Source organism: Elgaria multicarinata, chromosome 3, assembly GCF_023053635.1.
Source record: "Elgaria multicarinata webbii isolate HBS135686 ecotype San Diego chromosome 3, rElgMul1.1.pri, whole genome shotgun sequence".
In the NCBI taxonomy this organism is placed as follows: Eukaryota; Metazoa; Chordata; class Lepidosauria; order Squamata; family Anguidae; genus Elgaria; species Elgaria multicarinata.
Window position 1 is genome coordinate 2486129 of NC_086173.1, and position 19392 is coordinate 2505520.

At 46.1% G+C, this 19392-nt stretch overlaps 1 protein-coding gene across 1 annotated transcript in view; it reads left to right on the forward strand.

Moving 5' to 3' along the window:
* Positions 1-19392, forward strand: part of LOC134393989 (alpha-2-macroglobulin-like protein 1) — a 65288-nt gene that overhangs the window by 22650 nt on the left and 23246 nt on the right. The window contains exons 12-19 of the mRNA XM_063119068.1: positions 3750-3914; positions 5288-5515; positions 6743-6806; positions 10950-11095; positions 11295-11441; positions 12793-12975; positions 17200-17299; positions 18795-18942. Of these exons, the coding sequence (XP_062975138.1) occupies positions 3750-3914; positions 5288-5515; positions 6743-6806; positions 10950-11095; positions 11295-11441; positions 12793-12975; positions 17200-17299; positions 18795-18942 (1181 nt within the window). The remainder of the gene's footprint in view (positions 1-3749; positions 3915-5287; positions 5516-6742; positions 6807-10949; positions 11096-11294; positions 11442-12792; positions 12976-17199; positions 17300-18794; positions 18943-19392) is intronic.

Consider the following 19392-nt stretch of genomic DNA (forward strand, 5'->3'; position numbering starts at 1 on the left):
ACAAGATTCAGACTTTACAAACTCAGAAATCAGTATGTGAATCAACCATACCATGGCTGATCATACTTTTAGGTATAAGGGAGGTGGCTGGGAAGAATTTGCCAACAGAGGAACTGTTAGCCAGAAATATTACAGACAGTGACACTGAGCCCAGCAAGACAACCAGCACAACTGAGGAGAGAACTCTCTTGCCCTGAGATAGGTTGGTTATCTGTCCTGTCAGTTGGTAAAGAGAATGCAGAGATTTAAAATACAGATTTAAAACAGCAAAGTTAAAAGGCTAAGATGGTAAAACGTTAAAATACCGGGAAAATAAAAAATATCTTCACCTTGCATTGAAAAGAATATAATGTAGGTGCCAAGGGAACCTCCTTAGGGAGCTCATTCCACAGCCAGGGTGCCACAGCAGAGAAGGCCCTGCTTCTCCTGGTAGCCACCTGCCTCACTTCCTTTGGCAGGGGCTCACGGAGAAGGACCCCCTGAGGATGACCTTAGGGTACATATGGGAGGAGGCGTTCCTTCAGATAACCTGGCCCCAATCAATTTAGGGCTTTGAATGCTAATACCAGCACTTTGAATCGGGCCCGGACCTGGACTGGCAGCCAGTGAAGCTGGAAAAGTACTGGCATAGTGTGGCCTCGTTGGCCAGTCCCCATTAACAATCCTGCTGCCTTGCTTTGTACCAGCTGAAGTTTCCGGACTGTTTTCAAAGACAGGCCCCCCCCCATATAACGCGTTGCAGTAATCCAGACGAGAGGTTATCAATAGGGCTGTGCATGGACCCCCTGATCCACTTCGTGGCCCGATCCGGAAAATCCGGATCGGGCCCTTCTGCTTCCGACCGATCTGCCCGTTCCCTGCTCCGCTCTGCAGAGCGAGATCCAGCTTTGCTGCCGTCGCCACATGGACGGTGGGCCCACCCACCCCCTTACCTGCATCCGTCATCGTGGGCTTCAATTGAGGCCCCGGCTTGAAGCTGGAAGAGGCCTCGGCCTTCACTTCCAGCTTCATCCGGGACCTCAATTGAAGCCCGCGATGGATGCAGGTAAGCCTCCCTCCTCCCTGCCCCCTTTACCTGGCTCTGCCGGCACTGCTGCCGCATGGACAGCGGCGCCGGCGGCGCCAGGTAGGCCAACCCCCCTGCCCCTTTACTTGCGTCCGTTGCGGGCTTCAATTGAAGAGGCCTTGGCCTTCACTTCCAGCTTCAACCGGGGCCTCAATTGAAGCCCGCAATAGATGCAAGTAAGCCTCCCTCCTCCTTGCCCCCTTACCTGGCTCCATCGCCATTGCTGTAGGGACTGTGGCGGCGGCAGCGCCAGATGAGTCCCCCTCACCCCCCCCACTTACCTGCATCCAGAGCTCCGGATTGAGGTGATCCTCTTCGCCTCGATCCGCAGCCCTCCCGACTCTCTTCACCTCCGCCTTTTCTGGAGGCAAATCAGGCTGCCTGGCTACTGCTTCTCCGAACCGAAAAGAAGTGGAGCACAGCCCTAGTTATCAAAACATGGATAACTGTAGCTAGGCTATCACTGTTCAGACAAGGGCACAGTTGGTATATCAGCCTAAGCTGATTAAGGTGCTCCTTGCCACTGAGTCCACCTGTGCCTCATGTGACAGTTCTGGATCCAAGAGTGCCCTCAAACTGCAAACCCCATCCTTTAGGGGGAGTGCAACCCCTCCAGAATAGGTTGAACATCAGCTAGTCAGACTCAGTTTGTTGGCTCTTTCCCAGTCCATTACCATGCTCAGGCACTGATTCAGAATAGCCATGGCCTCACCTGGGTTTGATGAAAAGGAGAGGTAGAGCTGGGTTCCATCCGCATATTGATGACACCTCAGCCCACATCTCCGGATAACCTCTCCCAGCAGTCTCATGTAGATGTTGAAAAGCACAGGGCATAAAATACAGCCCTGTGGAACCCCATGGCCTAGGTGCCATGGCAGAGAGCAATAATCAGGGCTGTGCAAGCCTCAGCCTCTGATTCAGAAATCCGAAGTCTCAGTGGCCATTTTATGATGGAACCGGCATTCTAAAGCACAGCCCTAGGACTCCGTAATGGAGGAACAGCCTACAGCTCTCAGCATGCCCTGCCTGGGCCGCAGGAACAGTGGGCACTCATGGCCTCACTGCTGCCACCAGCACAATCGCCCACCCACCGGTATGATCAGAAAGATAGGGGCAGGAGGTAGGGTATTGTGATGAATGAAAAACAATGTAAGACTTCTTCGTTTTGACCTGAATTGGCACTAAAGTCATCAAAGGTCCTATAGGGCCAGGGGTGGGGATGGGATGATGGAGCAGAACAGTGGCAGAAGTTGAAGGTCTTCAACACTTAACAGTTGTCAAGCAAAACCAAATGCTGCACCCTGCCGCAAACTCCACCAAATCTCTCTTTAACATTTCTGGTCTTGGGAGAGAGAACGTTGGATTGGTCCTGTCCTTATATTACTTCAATATCTCCCCCCACCTTCCCCAAAGCATTGGAATTGGACAGAATTGTCAAAACCGTTCACAATGAGCAGAAGCTAGAGCTGCCAGTCACAAAATTACGTCCCCTCCTCCCCTTCCGCCTTTTCCCTACCATGGTGTTTTCTTCTAGGGTGAGCTTGGGAAGAAATGCATAAATTTTTGGAGACACACTGTCTGTGTCTCTGTGTTCCTCCAAATCCGAAATCTTTAGGAGTATTCAGATTTGCTTCGGAGGGGTCTTCCTTTGGTTCGGACATCTTTTAAATCTGCCCAAATCTTCCAGATTCAGTTCGGAATTTGGCTGAATCTGAAGCACCCCATGTGGACCACATATGTCTTCTGGCACTGCTCTTTGGATACCTATACACTGAGTATGACATCTGCAAAGGCAGAACCTATGTATAATAATAGAGGTGTGCACCAACCACCAGCTTTGACTCAGACCCTGATTCAGTGTTTCAGAAAACAGCCCAATTTGGCTTGGACCAATTAGGAGTCAGTCCAGTTTCATTTTCATATCATTTATTACATTTCTATACTACCCAGAGCTCTCTGGGCAGTTTACAAAGATTTGTAAAGTTTTGAATTGAGGTTTGGAAATCTTTATCTTTGCACTTCCACTATCATGGGGAATCCAAAAATGGAAATATACATTTCCCCCCTTTTGATCAGAATTCAAAGGTAGTTGTAGGCATAATAGACCCTTAGGAAGGGATTACACCTGCCAAAAATAGGTGCAGGGGTCCTTAAGCTAAGCACCTTTATCTTTTGATTTATTTATTTATTAAAGGGAACTGCTAATAACTTCTTTTTATCTTGACATAATTGGATGAGAATTGCAGGGGTAGGTTCTCACCTACTAAGGGGATCAAACCTGTCAAATTTCAGAATGGTTGATGTAGGGATTTTATTGCGAGAGCAGCCTTGACATTTTAACAGTTTTCAAAAGAAGACACGCTTATCTCCTTATGTTCCTTACTCTTCTGAAAATTACAGACAGCCTAGTTAATTGAGCAGGGCCTTTGTAATTGTTTTTAAAGGTTAAATGAATACTCCTCTACTTCAGTGGCATGCCAGGAGAATTCTCAGTCGGAAATGAATGAAAGCATAAAAGGTTTTTTTATAAAAAAAGAAGTCTGCAACATGCTATAGGAATGGAGGAAAAGACCTGCGTCCTCTGTCTCTAGTGATGTCACAGACCTCTGTCAGTAACGATGTTCAATATTTGCCCATGATCTTTGAAGTCGAATGGCTACTTATTTCCCTTTTATTCCTGTAGATGTATGTTTCAGTTGAAGGGTCACCTATCCAGAATCGAACTGTCTACCTCACTGTTGATGTTGATGACGTCCAGACCCACACAACATATGTCACAAATGAGAACGGGGTTGTCAACTTCTCCCTAGACACAACAACCTGGAATAACACCATGGTATCCCTAAGGGTGAGTTAAATATCAAGGCATGAATTCACAAGGAGATTTGCAGGAAAGAGATGAAATGTGAAAGTGCAGGACTCCAGGAAGTGCTGGAAAGCCGTGGATTTTGAAATGGCATTTTGCTAGATAATAAAAGCAACCTACAATAAAATGTTGCAGTGAGGAGTCAGGCAATCATGCTCTTTTCTGGGACCTTTTAGAGTGCACAAAGTGCTGTATGTACATTATTCCAGTAATCTTTTCAGCAGCCCTATAAGGTAAGTTTGTAGTATGAATCATAGAATCATAGAATCATAGAATCATAGAATAGCAGAGTTGGAAGGGGCCTACAAGGCCATCGAGTCCAACCCCCTGCTCAATGCAGGAATCCACCCTAAAGCATCCCTGACAGATGCTTGTCCAGCTGCCTCTTGAAGGCCTCTAGTGTGGGAGAGCCCACAACCTCCCTAGGGAACTGATTCCATTGTCGCACTGCTCTAACAGTCCGGACGTTTTTCCTGATGTCCAGCTGGAATCTGGCTTCCTTTAACTTGAGTCCATTATTCCGTGTCCTGCACTCTGGGAGGATCGAGAAGAGATCCTGGCCCTCTTCTGTGTGACAACCTTTCAAGTAATTGAAGAGTGCTATCCTGTCTCCCCTCAATCTTCGCTTCTCCAGGCTAAACATGCCCAGTTCTTTCAGTCTCTCTTCATAGGGCTTTGTTTCCAGACCCCTGATCATCCTGGTTGCCCTCCTCGGCAGTGTACAATTTTATCTGTACACTGTCCTGAGATCCTGGTGATGTAGGGCGGGATATAAATGTTTTAGTTAATTAATTAATTGTCTGAGCCCCATGTTATAAATAACATGAGTAGCTGAGTCAAGAGTGTCTTGCTGGAGGCTGCTTATTGGGGTACATGGCTAAGGCAAGAATTTTGCACACATGCCTTTTGTTGTTAAAAGGAAGTTCACTGTTTCGACTTGCTCCATTTCCCTTGATAGTTTTGAAGAAGCCTAACAAGAAGATAAGAGAGCTGACAAAAGATTGCAAAGGATGTGCTAGAGAAGAGCATATACCCATATTACCCCCAGCATGTGTAAATATATTGCAAAATTATAAGAAGGCTGTGGGTCTTTCCCTTCCTCTAGCTGCCACTCCCATTATACATGTATGAACACATCACGGTATCTGGGTTGTGTATGGTTATTCAGTTCTGTATGGAAGAAAATCATGACAGGTAATTTATTACATGATAGTTAAATAGCTTTGAAAACTGGTCTCCAGATGAAAATAAAAAATAAATAAAAATAAATAAATGAACAATTCCATACGTCACTCCAAAACATGCTTGATCCATTGATCACTTCTGACCTCTGCTGTGCCTTTTTTGCTCTGCAGGGTAGATACTCCATGGAGAATGCAACCCAAAGTGAGACGTCTCATATGTCAATCTTTGAAGCTTTCACATGGCTGAAGCCATTCTACTCAGAGAGTAGCAGTTTCCTTGAGATCCAGCAACTGGAGGAAGAGGTGCCCTGTGGAAAGGATCAGGAAGTACGGGTGGAATACATCCTCGACCGGAAAGAATTGGGCCCCGACGCCGACCATGTAGATTTCTACTACTTGGTGAGCACCTGACAATTTGTGGGAAGTGGAACAGAGTGTGTGAGAGAAAAGAATGAACGGTATATATCGAGAAAGAGTGGATTAGTGTTCTTAAAAAGGAGGGAAATATAAAACGCAAAGAAAAAGAGAGAGAAATAAATCATTAGCAAAGGCAGGAGAGTTCAAACAGCTGGAAGGGGGAAAAGAGAACTCTCAACAGGATAAGGTAATAAAATAATGAGAGAGAAGAGGAAATTTTAAATAACATTTCCTGAAGTACTGGTATTGCTATTTCTTCTTCTGGTGGTTCGCAATGTTGGTTAGATCCAAGTTGCAGGCATGTTGTGGTGGAATTTGTGCCTCCTTATATGTTTAGGGGTGTTTAGCCCTTAGCAGAACTACAATAATAGCTGAGGCCAACCTCAGTGGTTCATTCCCTTCATGGCCCATTGAACAGAGAGCTTTGCAGAGGTTTCAAATGAACGTGAGGGGAGATTTTAGCAGCTGAGTTAGGCCCAAGACAGAAAAGATGGGAAGCTGCAGGCAATCCTGGAGGAGATCTACACAGAGTCGTCGGGGCGCCCTGAAGGCGCTTGCGTGTGCCTCCAGGGCGCCCCGAAGCTCCTAGTGTAGATCCTGCCTACTACCTGTCCCGAAGAGGCAGAGGAGGAGGAGGAGGAGGAGGAGGCGGCCCCGCATTGCCCCTCGCAGGGATGGGGCGAGAAGTTCCAGGGCTTGGCAGCTTCGCTGGTGAGTCCTTGCTCACCAGAACAAGGCATGCTGCAGCGAAAACATGGAGCTGCATTTAAGGGGAAAAGATGCACTAAAAGGACATTGCAAAAATGTGCCTGTTTGAGAGGAAAGCTGCAGAGTTACTGGGGTGGGGTGGGGGTGACAAGGTTATGCCTTGCGAAGGGCCCTGATATGCTCTCGCTCTGCATTAAATCACCCATGTAGATTGGGGTCCGGGGTATTTCCTTTCTACTAAGTGAGGGGTCTTTCTTTCTTTCTTTCTTTCTTTCTTTCTTTCTTTCTTTCTTTCTTTCATTCTTTCATTCTTTCTTTCTTTCTTTCTTTCTTTCTTTCTTTCTTTCTTTCTTTCTTTCTTTCTTTCTTTCATAGAAAAAATCATCTCACTATTCTTGGTTCTCCCTGACCCATGTTTTTTTCCTCTTCTGTTCTTGTATTTCCAGCTTTATGCAGGGGCTTTTCTCCTTGTCCCAGGCCTAACTTATTGTCTTCCTGCAGGTTTTATCAAAAGGGAAGATTGTCTACAGTGGACAGAAGCAGGTGACAGTTGGCCATGAGGAAAGTAAGTAGGAAAACCATGTTGTTCCATCAGATACATTGTGGGCTAGGAAGCACCCATTAGACCAGTTGTCTTCAACTGGTCCAGACCTGAGACCTACCTCAGACTTCCAACTTGCAACAAGCCATCAACGTTCACAATTTGCTCGAGGTCCATGGTGGCAACAGCTTTGCCACAACCCATCTGGACTGATCTTGTGACCCACCAGTTGACGACCACTGCTCTAGACCAGGCTAATGGAGTTTGTTGGGCCTGCCTTCCGCTATGCAAGCTCCTGTTCTGTCTAGCCTGTTGTTTATTTCATGTATTATTTACTTATTTTTACCCCAACTTTGAGACAGGGTAGACCCACAAATCAGCTTACACAAAAATAGAGAGCTTTGGCTATTGGGCAGTATTTTTATTTATTTATTTATTTATTTATTTATTTATTTATTTATTTATTACATTTCTACACCGCCCAATAGCCGGAGCTCTCTGGGTGGTTCACAAAAATATAAAATGAAATAAATAAATAAATAAGAAACTCTACTACCACCCTTTACTAGTCAATTCAGGTTAATGGGATGAAAGGATCTCCCCAAAAGGCATGGGCTTCTTACTTGAGAGGCGGACATTGCTAGCTGACATCCCCATTGCCATTGAATTAAGATGTAACATTTCCAGAAATTTTGAAGCCCTGCAACCCAGCCCCAAGAAATGAAATTTGTGGGGAAGTGGAAACATATGCAATACTTTCTTCCTTATCAAATCAACTTATTTTACTGTTTTAACAACATAAAAGACATCAGTTGTAACTTTAGCATACAACATCGTACTATTTGCCATAGTTAGGAAATATGAAAGTTCATATGTACATTGATGGTGCTATATAAATAAATAAATAATAATAATAATAATAATAATAATAATAATGTGTAAATGCCTTAGATTCGTACAAGCAAAATTGCAAAGATACCCAATACTGGAGCTGCAAACTATTGCTCCCTCTACTACCTAAAAAGATGTACCTTAGTTTTTGCAAACTGAGTAGGAAAAAAATAAAAATTGAAATTAGAAACCCCAAATTTAATAGTAAGCAAAAGGAAGTCTATTATTGGACAGAAATTATTATACACTCACAATATTAAAGACTATTTGCCTATTGAGTTAAACTTTGTAAAAACATTGACCTCTTCAAGTAGAATTTTGTCATTACTTTACAGCATATTAATTGTGAATGATATTAGTCACATTTAAACAATGAACATATCTTTGCAAATACTAGCACCACAAGTGCTTTATCAGTATCACAGATTAATAATTTCTGTTTCTGAATCTGATCCTACATGGACGTCAGAAAACTTGAGGTTTGCACAATCTTCTCTTCTCTCTTACAGTTTATTTCTTGATTTGGTGTATTTTCAAACATGGACTAGTTTCTTTTACATGCCACAGTAAAACTTTGTCTTAAAAAGCATCTTATTCATTCTAAAAGATAAAGTATTTCATAGGGTTGTGGGGTTTTTTTCAGTTGTTCCCCAAACTTCATAATTTTTCCATTGGAAAAATGTGTGTGTGTGTGTGTGTGTGTGTGGGAGCCCCCAGAAAAAATGGGGGGAAACCTTGTCATCCCACCCCAGGCCTTCATCTATAGGAATTTCAGCCCATCTCTCCTTGTTCCTCATATATCAATGCAAATAGTCCTTGGTTTCTTAAGGTAGGCAGCTGATCCCAGTATCTAATTTAGAAAGATTTTATTAAACCTAGAGCACAAAAAGGGTATCAGAGAGAAATCAAAGAAGGTATCATAGCAAAAAAACAAAAAGACATCTTCAACATAGCAGTTATAAAGCGAAGTTCCAAGCTTATTTGCTAACAGCACGGGTCTCTAGCTGAAGACAAAACAGAAAAAATAATCCCATTCTGTGTAAGGAGTTTATTGATTGACAGGCAGAGGGAGCCGTTCCAGTCAGGACTGGCAAAAAAGATGAGGTAGGCTGGAGATAGGCAATTATTTATTTATTACGACATTTATATCCTGCCTTTTTTCCCCTCCAAGAAACCAAAGGCGGCGTACATAATCCTCCTCTTCTCCATTTTATACTCACAACAACAACCCTGTGAGGTGGGATGGGCTGAGAGTCTGTAAGCTTCATCCCATGTACCTGCTTCCCTCAGATTATCCCTGTAGCGCTAAGCTTTCAGTTGTCGTTGTTTTTGCTACCGGGCGACAGCGATCCTTTGCATACCAGGAAGTGAATTTAAGGGGGGAAATGTGAAAAATCATTAAAAAAATCAATGGTTGACCCAATTCAATTCAAATTTGGTATGCTTAAAGCTCTCCCTAATATCTATTACTGTGCCAATTTTGGTGTCTTTATCTTTAAAGCTTACGCAGATGAAAGCATTTCTTTAAAATCCTGCTCATGCGCCCCAGCGGCGGCTCGGAAGATACGCTCAAAAAGTAGGGGCTAAATACGGCGAATCTTTTGGCTTTATTGCACAATTCAGGCAGGATGCATGGGAGTACTTCAAAGCAGATTATAAGGTGGAAAACTTCAGAGTCCTTTGCATGCAATTCACAGTGATTGCAGAGTATAATGCTGGTGTGATAAAGTTCTGTAACTGGCCCAAAGTCACCCAGAGGGTTTCCATGGCCAAGTGGGGACTAGAACCCAGATCTCCCAAGTCCCAGTCCAGGACTCCAGCCACTAAACCACATTGGCTTGCTTTGTGGAAGACATGAAGGAGAAGTAAGAATTGGGGAGATATTTCCCTTGTGCCATTGACAGACAATTCTAGGGCATCTTAAAGGGATATGCTCTATATATGTTCAGCCTCACATGACAACATGCAATACCGAAGAAGAATATGAAATAGCATTAGTAAAGCATCCTATTGGAAACGAATATTAAAAGTTAGCAGCACGGAAACCAATAAAACCATAGTGGTCTATTAGATTTCTGTTTGAATGAGACGTCACGCTGTGCTTCCAATTGAATATTCTTTGAAACCTTCTGAATAATTTTCCTAATTTTAATATCTTAGATGCAGAAGTATTCAAATAAAATGAATTACCGCAACAGACTGATAGGTTGGACTAAGTGGATTAAATTAGATTTATCTTTATTTTGTTTTTACTTATAATCGTTATATACCGAGAGCAGGAAATAATAATAATAATAACAACAATATTTCTTACCCGCCTCTCCATCCTGATTGAGGCGGGGAACAACAGTAAGCATGAGATACATAAAATACTGATTAAAACATAGTATACATTCTTAACACTTCTTTAAAAACATCCTAAAAGCATACTAAAATTCCACTGGATAGGCCTGCTGGGAGAGATCAGTCTTTATGGCTTTCTTAAATGCTAAAAGCATTTAAGTTAAGTTGATGAGTCTCCTCCGGCAGGCCATTCCACAGTCTGGGAGCAGCAGAAGAGAAGGTCCTCTGGGTAATACCTGTCAGCCTAGTTTTGGCTGGCTGAAGGAAATTCTTCCCAGAGGACCTGAGTGTGTGGGGTGGATTGTAGAAGGTGATCCTGCTGGTAGCCTGGACCCAAACCATGTAGGGCCATAACATCAAAGGACTGCTCATAACATTCACACATCTAAATTACAGTGGGTGTTCCACTGGTTCTGGATGGGGTGGCACTCCCCCTGAAGGAGCCGGTTCGTAGCTTGGGGGTTCTCCTAGAACCATCTCTGTCACTTGAGGCCCAGGTGACCTCAGTGGCATGGAGTGTCTTCTACCAGCTTCGGTTGGTGGCTCAACTACGCCCCTATCTGGACAGGGGTAACCTAGCTTCAGTCGTCCATGCCCTGGTAACCTCCAAATTAGATTACTGCAATGCGCTCTACGTGGGGCAGCCTTTGAAGACGGTTTGGAAGCTGCAGCTTGTGAAAAATGCAGCGGCCAGATTGATAACCGGAACCACAAGGTTCGTGTAAATAAGACCGACTCTGGCCCACCTGCATTGGCTGCCTATACGTTTCCGAGCCCAATTCAAGGTGCTGGTTTTAACCTATAAAGCCTTACACAGCTTAGGACCACAATACCTGACGGAACGCCGCTCCTGACATGAACCTACCCATTTACCCTGATGTAGACTTAAATCCCCCCCTCTCTCCCTTCTATCTTTCCTTTCCCCTGACCCAGCACTGAAGGGCAGCTTCTCTCTCATCCTGTCCACAAGCTCTGATGTGGCGCCCATAGCCAGGATTCTGGTGTATGCTGTGTTTGATGATGGCGAAGTGGCAGCTGATGTGGACGTGTTTCTCATAGAAAAGTGCTTCAAACAGAAGGTAGGTGAGAAAGCATGTGGGGTAGAGCGAGATTTGTGTTCTGAAAAACGGTGGGTTGTTTTCCACAATAGTTTCCTACTGCCATTGCTGTTTCTCCATCGTGCCTCCGTGGTGTGCTTGCCTCTGGGGTTTCCTATTATCCACTCTCACCTTGGATCTCCTAGTTGATAATATCCCTCTCAATTGCCTCCATCCACAGGTGTCATTGAGCTTCTCAGAGGAGGAGCAGCTTCCAGGATCAGAGGTCAATCTGCAGATTGAAGCTGCTCCTGGTGCCCTGTGTTCCCTCCATGCTGTGGACAAGAGTGTCGTCCTGAAGGAGAATGCAACTCTGACCCCAGAAAAGGTAAGGAAGCTCATTCTTCCTTGCTAGGGGCAGTGAATTACACCACTGCCCCTCCATGTGCCCTATTGGCTGCATTTTCTTCCTCGGCTGGTAGATGATTAATTTTGTCATCCAGTTTCTGCCCTCTTATAGAATCATAGAATAGCAGAGTTGGAAGGGGCCTATAAGGCCATCGAGTCCAACTCCCTGCTCAATCCTGGAATCCGCCCTAAATCATCCCTGACAGATGGTTGTCCAGCTGCCTCTTGAAGGCCTCTAGTTTGGGAGAGCCCACAACCTCCCTAGGGAACTGATTCCATTGTCGTACTGATCTAATAGTCAAGAAGTTTTCCTGATGTCCAGCCGGAATCTGGCTTCCTGTAACTTGAGCCCGTTATTCCGTGTCCTGCACTCTGGGAGGATCGAGAAGAGATCCTATGCTAGAAGACATCCTCTTCCAGCATAGACCTTTTGTTCATTAATCCCTTCAGCCCCTTAGCCATTGAAGAATTTTAGCAATCCCTCTCCCTCACTTCCTTCCCATTTCCTCATCACATCTCTTCCTTCCTCATCTCCATTACCTTTATGGCCTTTGTTGTTAGCCTTAATCCCATCTCAACCTTCAAAAAACATTCCCTCCTTATTCTTAGCGCTATATCTGAAAGAGCAGTCATGTTTGCTTTTCTCCTTGTAATGTACCTGAGGGGCAGATGTGCTCTCCTGCACTGGAGAATTTGAATGCCTAGCCTCCAAATAACACAGTTATAATGAAGAAGAAGAAGAAGAAGAAGAAGAAGAAGAAGAAGAAGAAGAAGAGGAGGAGGAGGAGGAGGAGGAGGAGGAGGAGGAGGAGGAGGAAAAATTGAGGCACTTTTGCTTTGTGAGTGCATCTGTGCTTGAATGATACAGTAGACGAATGCTTAGAATTACATATTAATAGTAATTAAGAACTTAGTTAGCATTTCTGGCATGAAGAGGGACAAAAATGTTCTTTAACCTTATCCTTAAAAGTTTTAATTGTATTTTAGTGTAGTTGTTTTGTGTATGCCTTTGTATGTATTATATGTGGTGTAAAGATTGTGTGTTTGTGATGTTTAAAATAAAAAAAGAAAATTTAAGAATCTACAACATTAAAATAAAATAGATCAGCTTTAAAAGGCTGCATAATGGAATGAAATATGGGCAAAGGTATCTTTAAGGTGTCACTAAGCTCTGCTGTTTTTTCCTGCAACAGACAAACAGTTATTCAGAAAGAAAGAAAGAAACTTGCTGTGCTATTGACACCAAATCTGTGTGAGACTGCTTTATCACCATTGAATACAAATGTGTCTTTCCTTAGTTCGACTCATTTAAGCAATCCTTTTGTCTCCAGGTGTATGCTGCTCCTATGTTTTATGGGTCTGATACAATTACTGGAAGAGGATTTCCCTATCGCTTAGAAGATTTTGAGCCATACCCTTGTCTGCGCCCTTTGGGTCCTAGTCAGAGGCAAAAGCGGTCCTTGAAGGTAGCCCCTTGGTATCAGAGTGAGGCTGACGTTTATAGTCTGCTTAAGGTGAGTGGCATCTGCTCCTGAGTCCTGGCTTTGCTGAAACCTGCCATGTCCTTTTCCATGAGATACTAGGGAGTTTCTTACCATTAAAGATGGCCGAATATTTTGAGACAAAACTTACAAAATGGCAATAAAAACAATTTAAGCCCTGTCTTCACGGTGCCAAGTTGGCGCTGCCTCCCCCTAAAATCCTGTGATTTTACTCACCTGTGGTGGCGTCAGATAATCCCAATGCCAAATAGGAAGTGTGGGATTTGGGGCAGACATCCGGGTACCGTAGCCCCCCGCCCCTCTTCCGGGTGGAAGGCGAGCAATCGCTGCTCACCTTCCACCAGGACCACCCCCTGGATTGGCTGCAGGAATGAGGTCAGGCAGCAGAAGAGCCATACTGATCTCGCTCCTGTTGGGAGAAAAATCAGGGTAAGTCCCTGACTTTTTCAATGTTCAGCTTCACAAGAAATCCCGGTGGTGGCTGCGAAGCTGTGTCTGCATCAAATAACCTGGGCAGCGCAAATTTGCAGCCACCATGAGGCTCCCCCCACCTCCGTGTACTGACAGCCCTTAAGTTACAGCACCAGCAGCAATAACGCAACAAAGCTGAACCAACATTGAACAACAATGAACAGGTTCCTGTCCCCAATTGCTTTCCAAAATAGCAGGATCCCATGAGTGAAGGGACCAAGCGAGTGCCCCTTAGAAGAGGGCTCCACAGACTAGGTGCCACTAGTTTCACTTGCCTGGTAGTGGCTTGCTAGGATCATACTAGCCCATCCATATTTTTACTAGACTTGTCTCTAGATTAAAGAAATCTCATTTGAGTGCTTGTTTGTGTTTTGTCGACTGATTAATTAATTTATTAAATTTGCAGATGCATAAATCAAGGTAGATGAAAAATCAGCATTTCATACACATGCATTACTGAGATAATGCTTTGAATGCTTGAAACGCAATATATGTATGCTAAGTGCTGATGGAACAGTGACTTTTTTTTTCTTTTTAAAAGTAAGTGTTCTGAGGTTCAAATCTGTTTGGAGCCCTTGAGGGGATCTACACTGCGTACTGAAGGCGCTTGCGTGCGCCTCCAGTGCGCCCCGAAAACGATTGTGTAGATCCTGCCTGGAAGAGGCGGAGGAAGAGGCGGAGGAGGCGGCGGCTGGGGAATCCGGCCGCGTCCTTGCCGCCGCCCACCTCCCCGCCAGCCTCCTGCTGCCGGCGAAAGAGACACCCGGGTCGGAGAGCTCGGCGGAAGAAGCCGCCCCGCCTTCGTCCACCGAGCTCTCTGACCCGGGTGGCTCTTTCGCCGGCAGCAGGAGGCCGGCGGGGAAGTGGGCGGCGGCGGCGGCAAGGACGCGGCCGGATTCCCCAGCCGCCTCTTCCTCCGCCTCTTACAGGCAGGATCTACACAAACGTTTTCGGGGCGCACTGGAGGCGCACGCAAGCACCTTCAGTACGCAGTGTAGATCCGCCCCTACTCTCTGGCCTCAAGCACTGGCTTTTTAATGCCGGACAGCGTGTGGAGGTTATGATTTCACAGTATTGAGAGGAATGCTTCCCGGGAGGTGGGGCGCTGTGATCGGTGGTGACCCACGTGTTCCCTGGGCGGGGCACCGCAATTGGCAGTTCTTCACATGTTCCCAGGGAGGTGCACGTGCTGTCTCTGGGTGCGGGCGGGTGTCACAATGCGTGGAAGGATTTCTCCTGTGGCTTGACATTTAATGTGAAGCTGCGGGTGAAATCCTTCCACCACCCCTGCCCCAATATCCACAAATGGCTTCCGCTCTGAAGCCCCTTTGTGGGGATCGGGGTGGGTGGGTGGGTAGTAGTGGAAGGGTTGCTCCTGTGGCTGGACATTTAACGTCAAGCTGTGTGAGAAATCCTTCTGCCGATCACGGTGTCTACCTCACCCAGGGACAAGACGGGTTGCATGGATGGGGATCAGCTAGTCCACACACAGTTGGTTATTAGTCAACTCATGGTTGATTATGATGATGTTGTGTGGGGAATACCCCCTAAATAATCAACCGTGGTGTTGACTACTAACACATGGTGGACTATTGTGTCATCTGCACTCTCCCATAGACATGCCGGTATCACAGCTTTTAAAGCTCAGCTAAAAACCTTTCTTTTTCCTAAAGCTTTTAAAACTTCATTTTCTTCGGACTTTATACTGCTAGTTTTACCCTACCCTGTGCCTGTTTGGTGCATTCTCTTCCCCTCCTTATTGTTTTATTATGATTTTATTAGAATGTAAGCCTATGCAGCAGGGCCTTGCTATTTACTGTTTTACTCTGTACAGCACCATGTACATTGATGGTGCTATATAAAATAATAATAATAATAATAATAATAATAATAATAATAATAATAATAAGTTGAAACTAACGTGAGGAGCTCTTGTTAGAACTTGACCAAGATGTCCTCCATGCCAGCAGTCCCTTATGGTATCTCAGAGCCAAAGTAGAAAGCAATAAGTGATGTGAATCTCAAATAATTTTCTGGGATTTACCTGTCTGTTCTTGGGGCTAACAGGATCATTGCGAGAGTTTAGGGAAGTTTGCAACTTATTTGAAAGTCCTTTTCAATCTTTTCTTTGGTTGTGTAGTGTTGTGCACTGTCCATCTCCTCAGCCACGGCCGTGGCCGCTTGCCTTGCGGCTCCATGCTGGAGCAGGTGCCCCTCCGTGCTGGTGAATCTCACAAAGGTGTCATTGCTGGGCTGCATAAAGATGCATTGCAGCTCTTCATGGGAAGATGACACGTCAGGGGCAGGACTTGAGTCACCTCAGATAAGGTGATGCGCTCCACTTGACCTCTGAGATCAGGTGTGACTGTCACGGTCTGCATAATGGAGTCCAGGATGGGGCGTCCTGTGGTCTCCTGCTCCACTTCCTCACTGAGCTGCCTGGGTGCCATTGGAGCCTGCAGTACAGGGCCGGCAGGGATGACCTCAGGGCAGACTTCCATCTCCTCCCACATCTCTGGAGGGAAAGCCGTCCACACTGCCTCCCGGATGGCTGCTCCTAGAGCCCCAGCCTTTGCTCCAGATGGTCGTTGGCTGTGGGCATGAAGGCCCTGGCAGGGGATCTGTGTGGGGCAGCTGTGGGTGCGAGGGCCCTGGGAGGTCATCCCTCCGCAGAGTCTGTGGGAAGATAGGCTGTGGGCTGGCATGCCCATGTGCGCCAGCAGACTGGGATTTCGGCTTGTGTTGGGGGTGCAGAAAGCAGGGGCAGAGAGGGATTGGGGCCTGCGAAGGGGAAGTGGGCAAACTGGTTGGGGTTGAAGCGTAGGGGGAAGGGGCCCCCTTGCAAACTGGGAAACTGGGGTTGTCATGGGGAAGGAAAGGGGAGGGGAGAGAAGGACGGGTCGGTTGTGATTGTGTGCGGCCGACAACAGCAGTTTGCGGGAGCACATGAGCCGTAGTCCCGGGGAAAGCGTTGCTGCTGCAGTTTGTGCGCTAAGAGGAGGCTTGTTTTTTTGGGAGACTGCGTGAAGATGTGCGTGGAACCCCCAGCCACTGGGAAGTAAGGATTTCTTGCTGAAATGCTGCTCGTTCCTTCCCCCCTTCCCTGCCCAGCTGCAATCCGAGCCCCTTGCCCTGCCATGGCATGTGCGGACTTGTCCCAAGCGACGGCGACCGTACCAACCAATGGTTGTCGGGTGGGGGAGGGCAGCGGAGGGCATGGGTGCCTGCCAGAAACCGATTGTTTCATGTGCCCAATGAGGGCTAGATGGAGAGGCAGGCATCATCTGTTGCTAGGCAGATTTCAGTTTCTAGTTTTGGCGGCCTGAGCAGAGCGAGAGGCATGGTTTTGGCCACTCTTGCCCAGGGAATCTGTAGCCTGTTGAAATAGTCAACTCCACAGAGTGAAATAGTTCATGGAGCCTGACAGAGGACACGCTAACCAATGGTTGTGCGAATAGTCAACTCTGCATTGTCAACTCTCCATTGGTTATTTCACGGAAATAGTCAACTGTGGGGTGGGTTTTGCCCTACAGATCACACAATAGTCAATGATTGACTATTTAAGCAATGGTTGACTATTTAAACCACAGTTGGTTAACATGTCATCCGAACGGACCCAATGCAGTGGAGTGAACAGGGAAATCGGAAATGGCGACGGGACCCGGGAAGAGGAGGGCGGGAGGCAGTGAATGGAAGGGCCTCGGCCTTGGGCTGCTGATGGGCTGCTGACATTCCTCACTGTCCTGTTCTCCGTATTTCCCTCAGCAACTGAGATTGAAAATTTTCACCAACCTGGAAGTTAAAAAGCCTGTTTCTTGTGAGCTTCCACATCCGGAGAGAATTGCTTTCAGGAGAAATGAAATTGGTAAGAATTTCAGGTTGTTGCTGTTTTGCTGCTGGAAAGTCTTAGAATGGAGAGACTAGTTGAGACTCCACCCCCTCACACACAAGGCTTTGACACGCCGCACGCCTCCCTCAGGCTAAGCACCGCCACTTAGAATACCTGAGGAAGGGGTAAAAAGAGAAGTATAACCTTTCCCTTATAGCAGAGGGAAAAGGTAAGGAGATTTGGAAGAGGCTCCTCTGTGAATACAGCAGGCTGAAGGTTTAATGCAATGTGCTTATTTATGAACCAGTAGAACAGGAGACACAGCCAAACTGACACGTGGCTTTATGGTAGCAAAACAAAGAAAATGTTTGTTGTTGTTTACAGTTCTTAGTTCCTTCGAATTATATTCAACTCCTGCCTATTCTTAAGAATACTGATAGAAACAAATCTAATAATAACAATCCTTAGTCCCTATGATCTTATTTTCACTCACTCCTCACACAACTCCTGATAAGAATCACACAGCTAAACACATCTACCCTCCAAACCCAATCACCAACCAAACACCTCAGACCACTCAGCTCCCCATATATATAGAGTCCTCCCCCTTTCTACAGCATCACCAGCCACACCCACTCAGTCCAACATTCCACACTCCCTAGACATACTCACGCAGACATACCTAAGGGTATAGAAATGTGGGTCACGCCACACTAGCCCTTGCCCGTTCTCTGATTCTACAAGACCTCACTATCTTTTATTCCCATGGGTATTTGCTCACCTTATGATGTCTTGCTCTTAAAGGAAATGAGACCTCCCTGCTGACATTCTGTCACTCCAATCAGCACTTTGCTTGCTGGATGTTCTACGTGAGCTCTTGGGCCTCGTCCACACTGGCGCTTTGCTCTTGGATTGCTTCGGAGTGGCGGCACGTGATCTACACGACGCAGCCGCCACTCCGAATCAATCCAGGGGCAAAGCCCCAAAGCTCCACACTAAAGAAGTTGGGGATTTACCCCTACTTTTTTAGATTGAAGCAAGGCTCTGTGCCTCTGTGGAGCCTTGTTAAGGAAAAATAAATCAAATTTAAAGGTTTTTTTTTAGTAATCCCACCAGGAAGGGAGCACCCTGTTTCTCCCCCCTTGTTCCCTCCCCCCAGTTAGCTGTAAATGCAATCCTTCGCATTTACAGGTAACCCCCCCCAAAAACCCACGTCAGCCCCATTTTCCTATTAAAACCCCCACTAACCAGCACAGATGCTCCCAGGCGCCCCCAGACCAGCCTTGTGAGTGCTCGGGTGGGCGGGTGCAGCAGCGGTGCCTGGAAACCCTCAACTGCGCCCCTTCCCATGTAGATGCTGGGAAAGAGTGTCAATACGGCTGCACCGGACTCGTGCCGTTGGTATAGACGAGGGCTTGATGAGGTTGGTTTTGGCACAAGCACCGGCATCATCATGTCCCTCTAAAACTTGGCCACACTGTTGTGGATCCATGTTTACGGATGGACTTCATCTCTTTGTTCCTCTTCATAGGTCTCCCAGGTGTGTCAGGTCCTGCAGGTAGTGCCAAAGATACAGAAGTGCCTCTGGTTCTTAACGCCATAGAAAACAAGATGGACGAGAAAGCCAAACCCAGGACATATTTTCCAGAGACCTGGATCTGGGATTTAACACCTGTTGAGTAAGCAAATTCCAAACTTTTCTAGGGAGGAATTAAACATGTGTTATACCGTATTTCTTCGATTCTAAGACGCCATCGATTCTAAGACGCACCCCGTTTTTAGAGATGTTTATTAGGGGAAAAAAGGGCATCTTAGAATCGAAGAAATACTTCCCTCACCGCCCAGCCAACCTCCTCCCCCCCTCCGTGCTTTCTTCTAATGGTTGTGTCCTTTTCTTTTTCCCCTCTGTGAGAGAAGAAACCGCCGTTTGCGCGGGAAGAAGGGGGGGCGTTGAAACAAAGAGTAAACTTAACCCTCCAGTCCCGCTCTTTACTTGTCTGTGCACCAGGGGACGACGACACGCGAGTAAGTCCCATGGAAATCGATGGGACTTACGAATAAATTTGACTAACAAAAAACCAGGTGCTTACCCAACCAGCTCCTCCTCGCTCGCATAGCTCGAGGTTGCT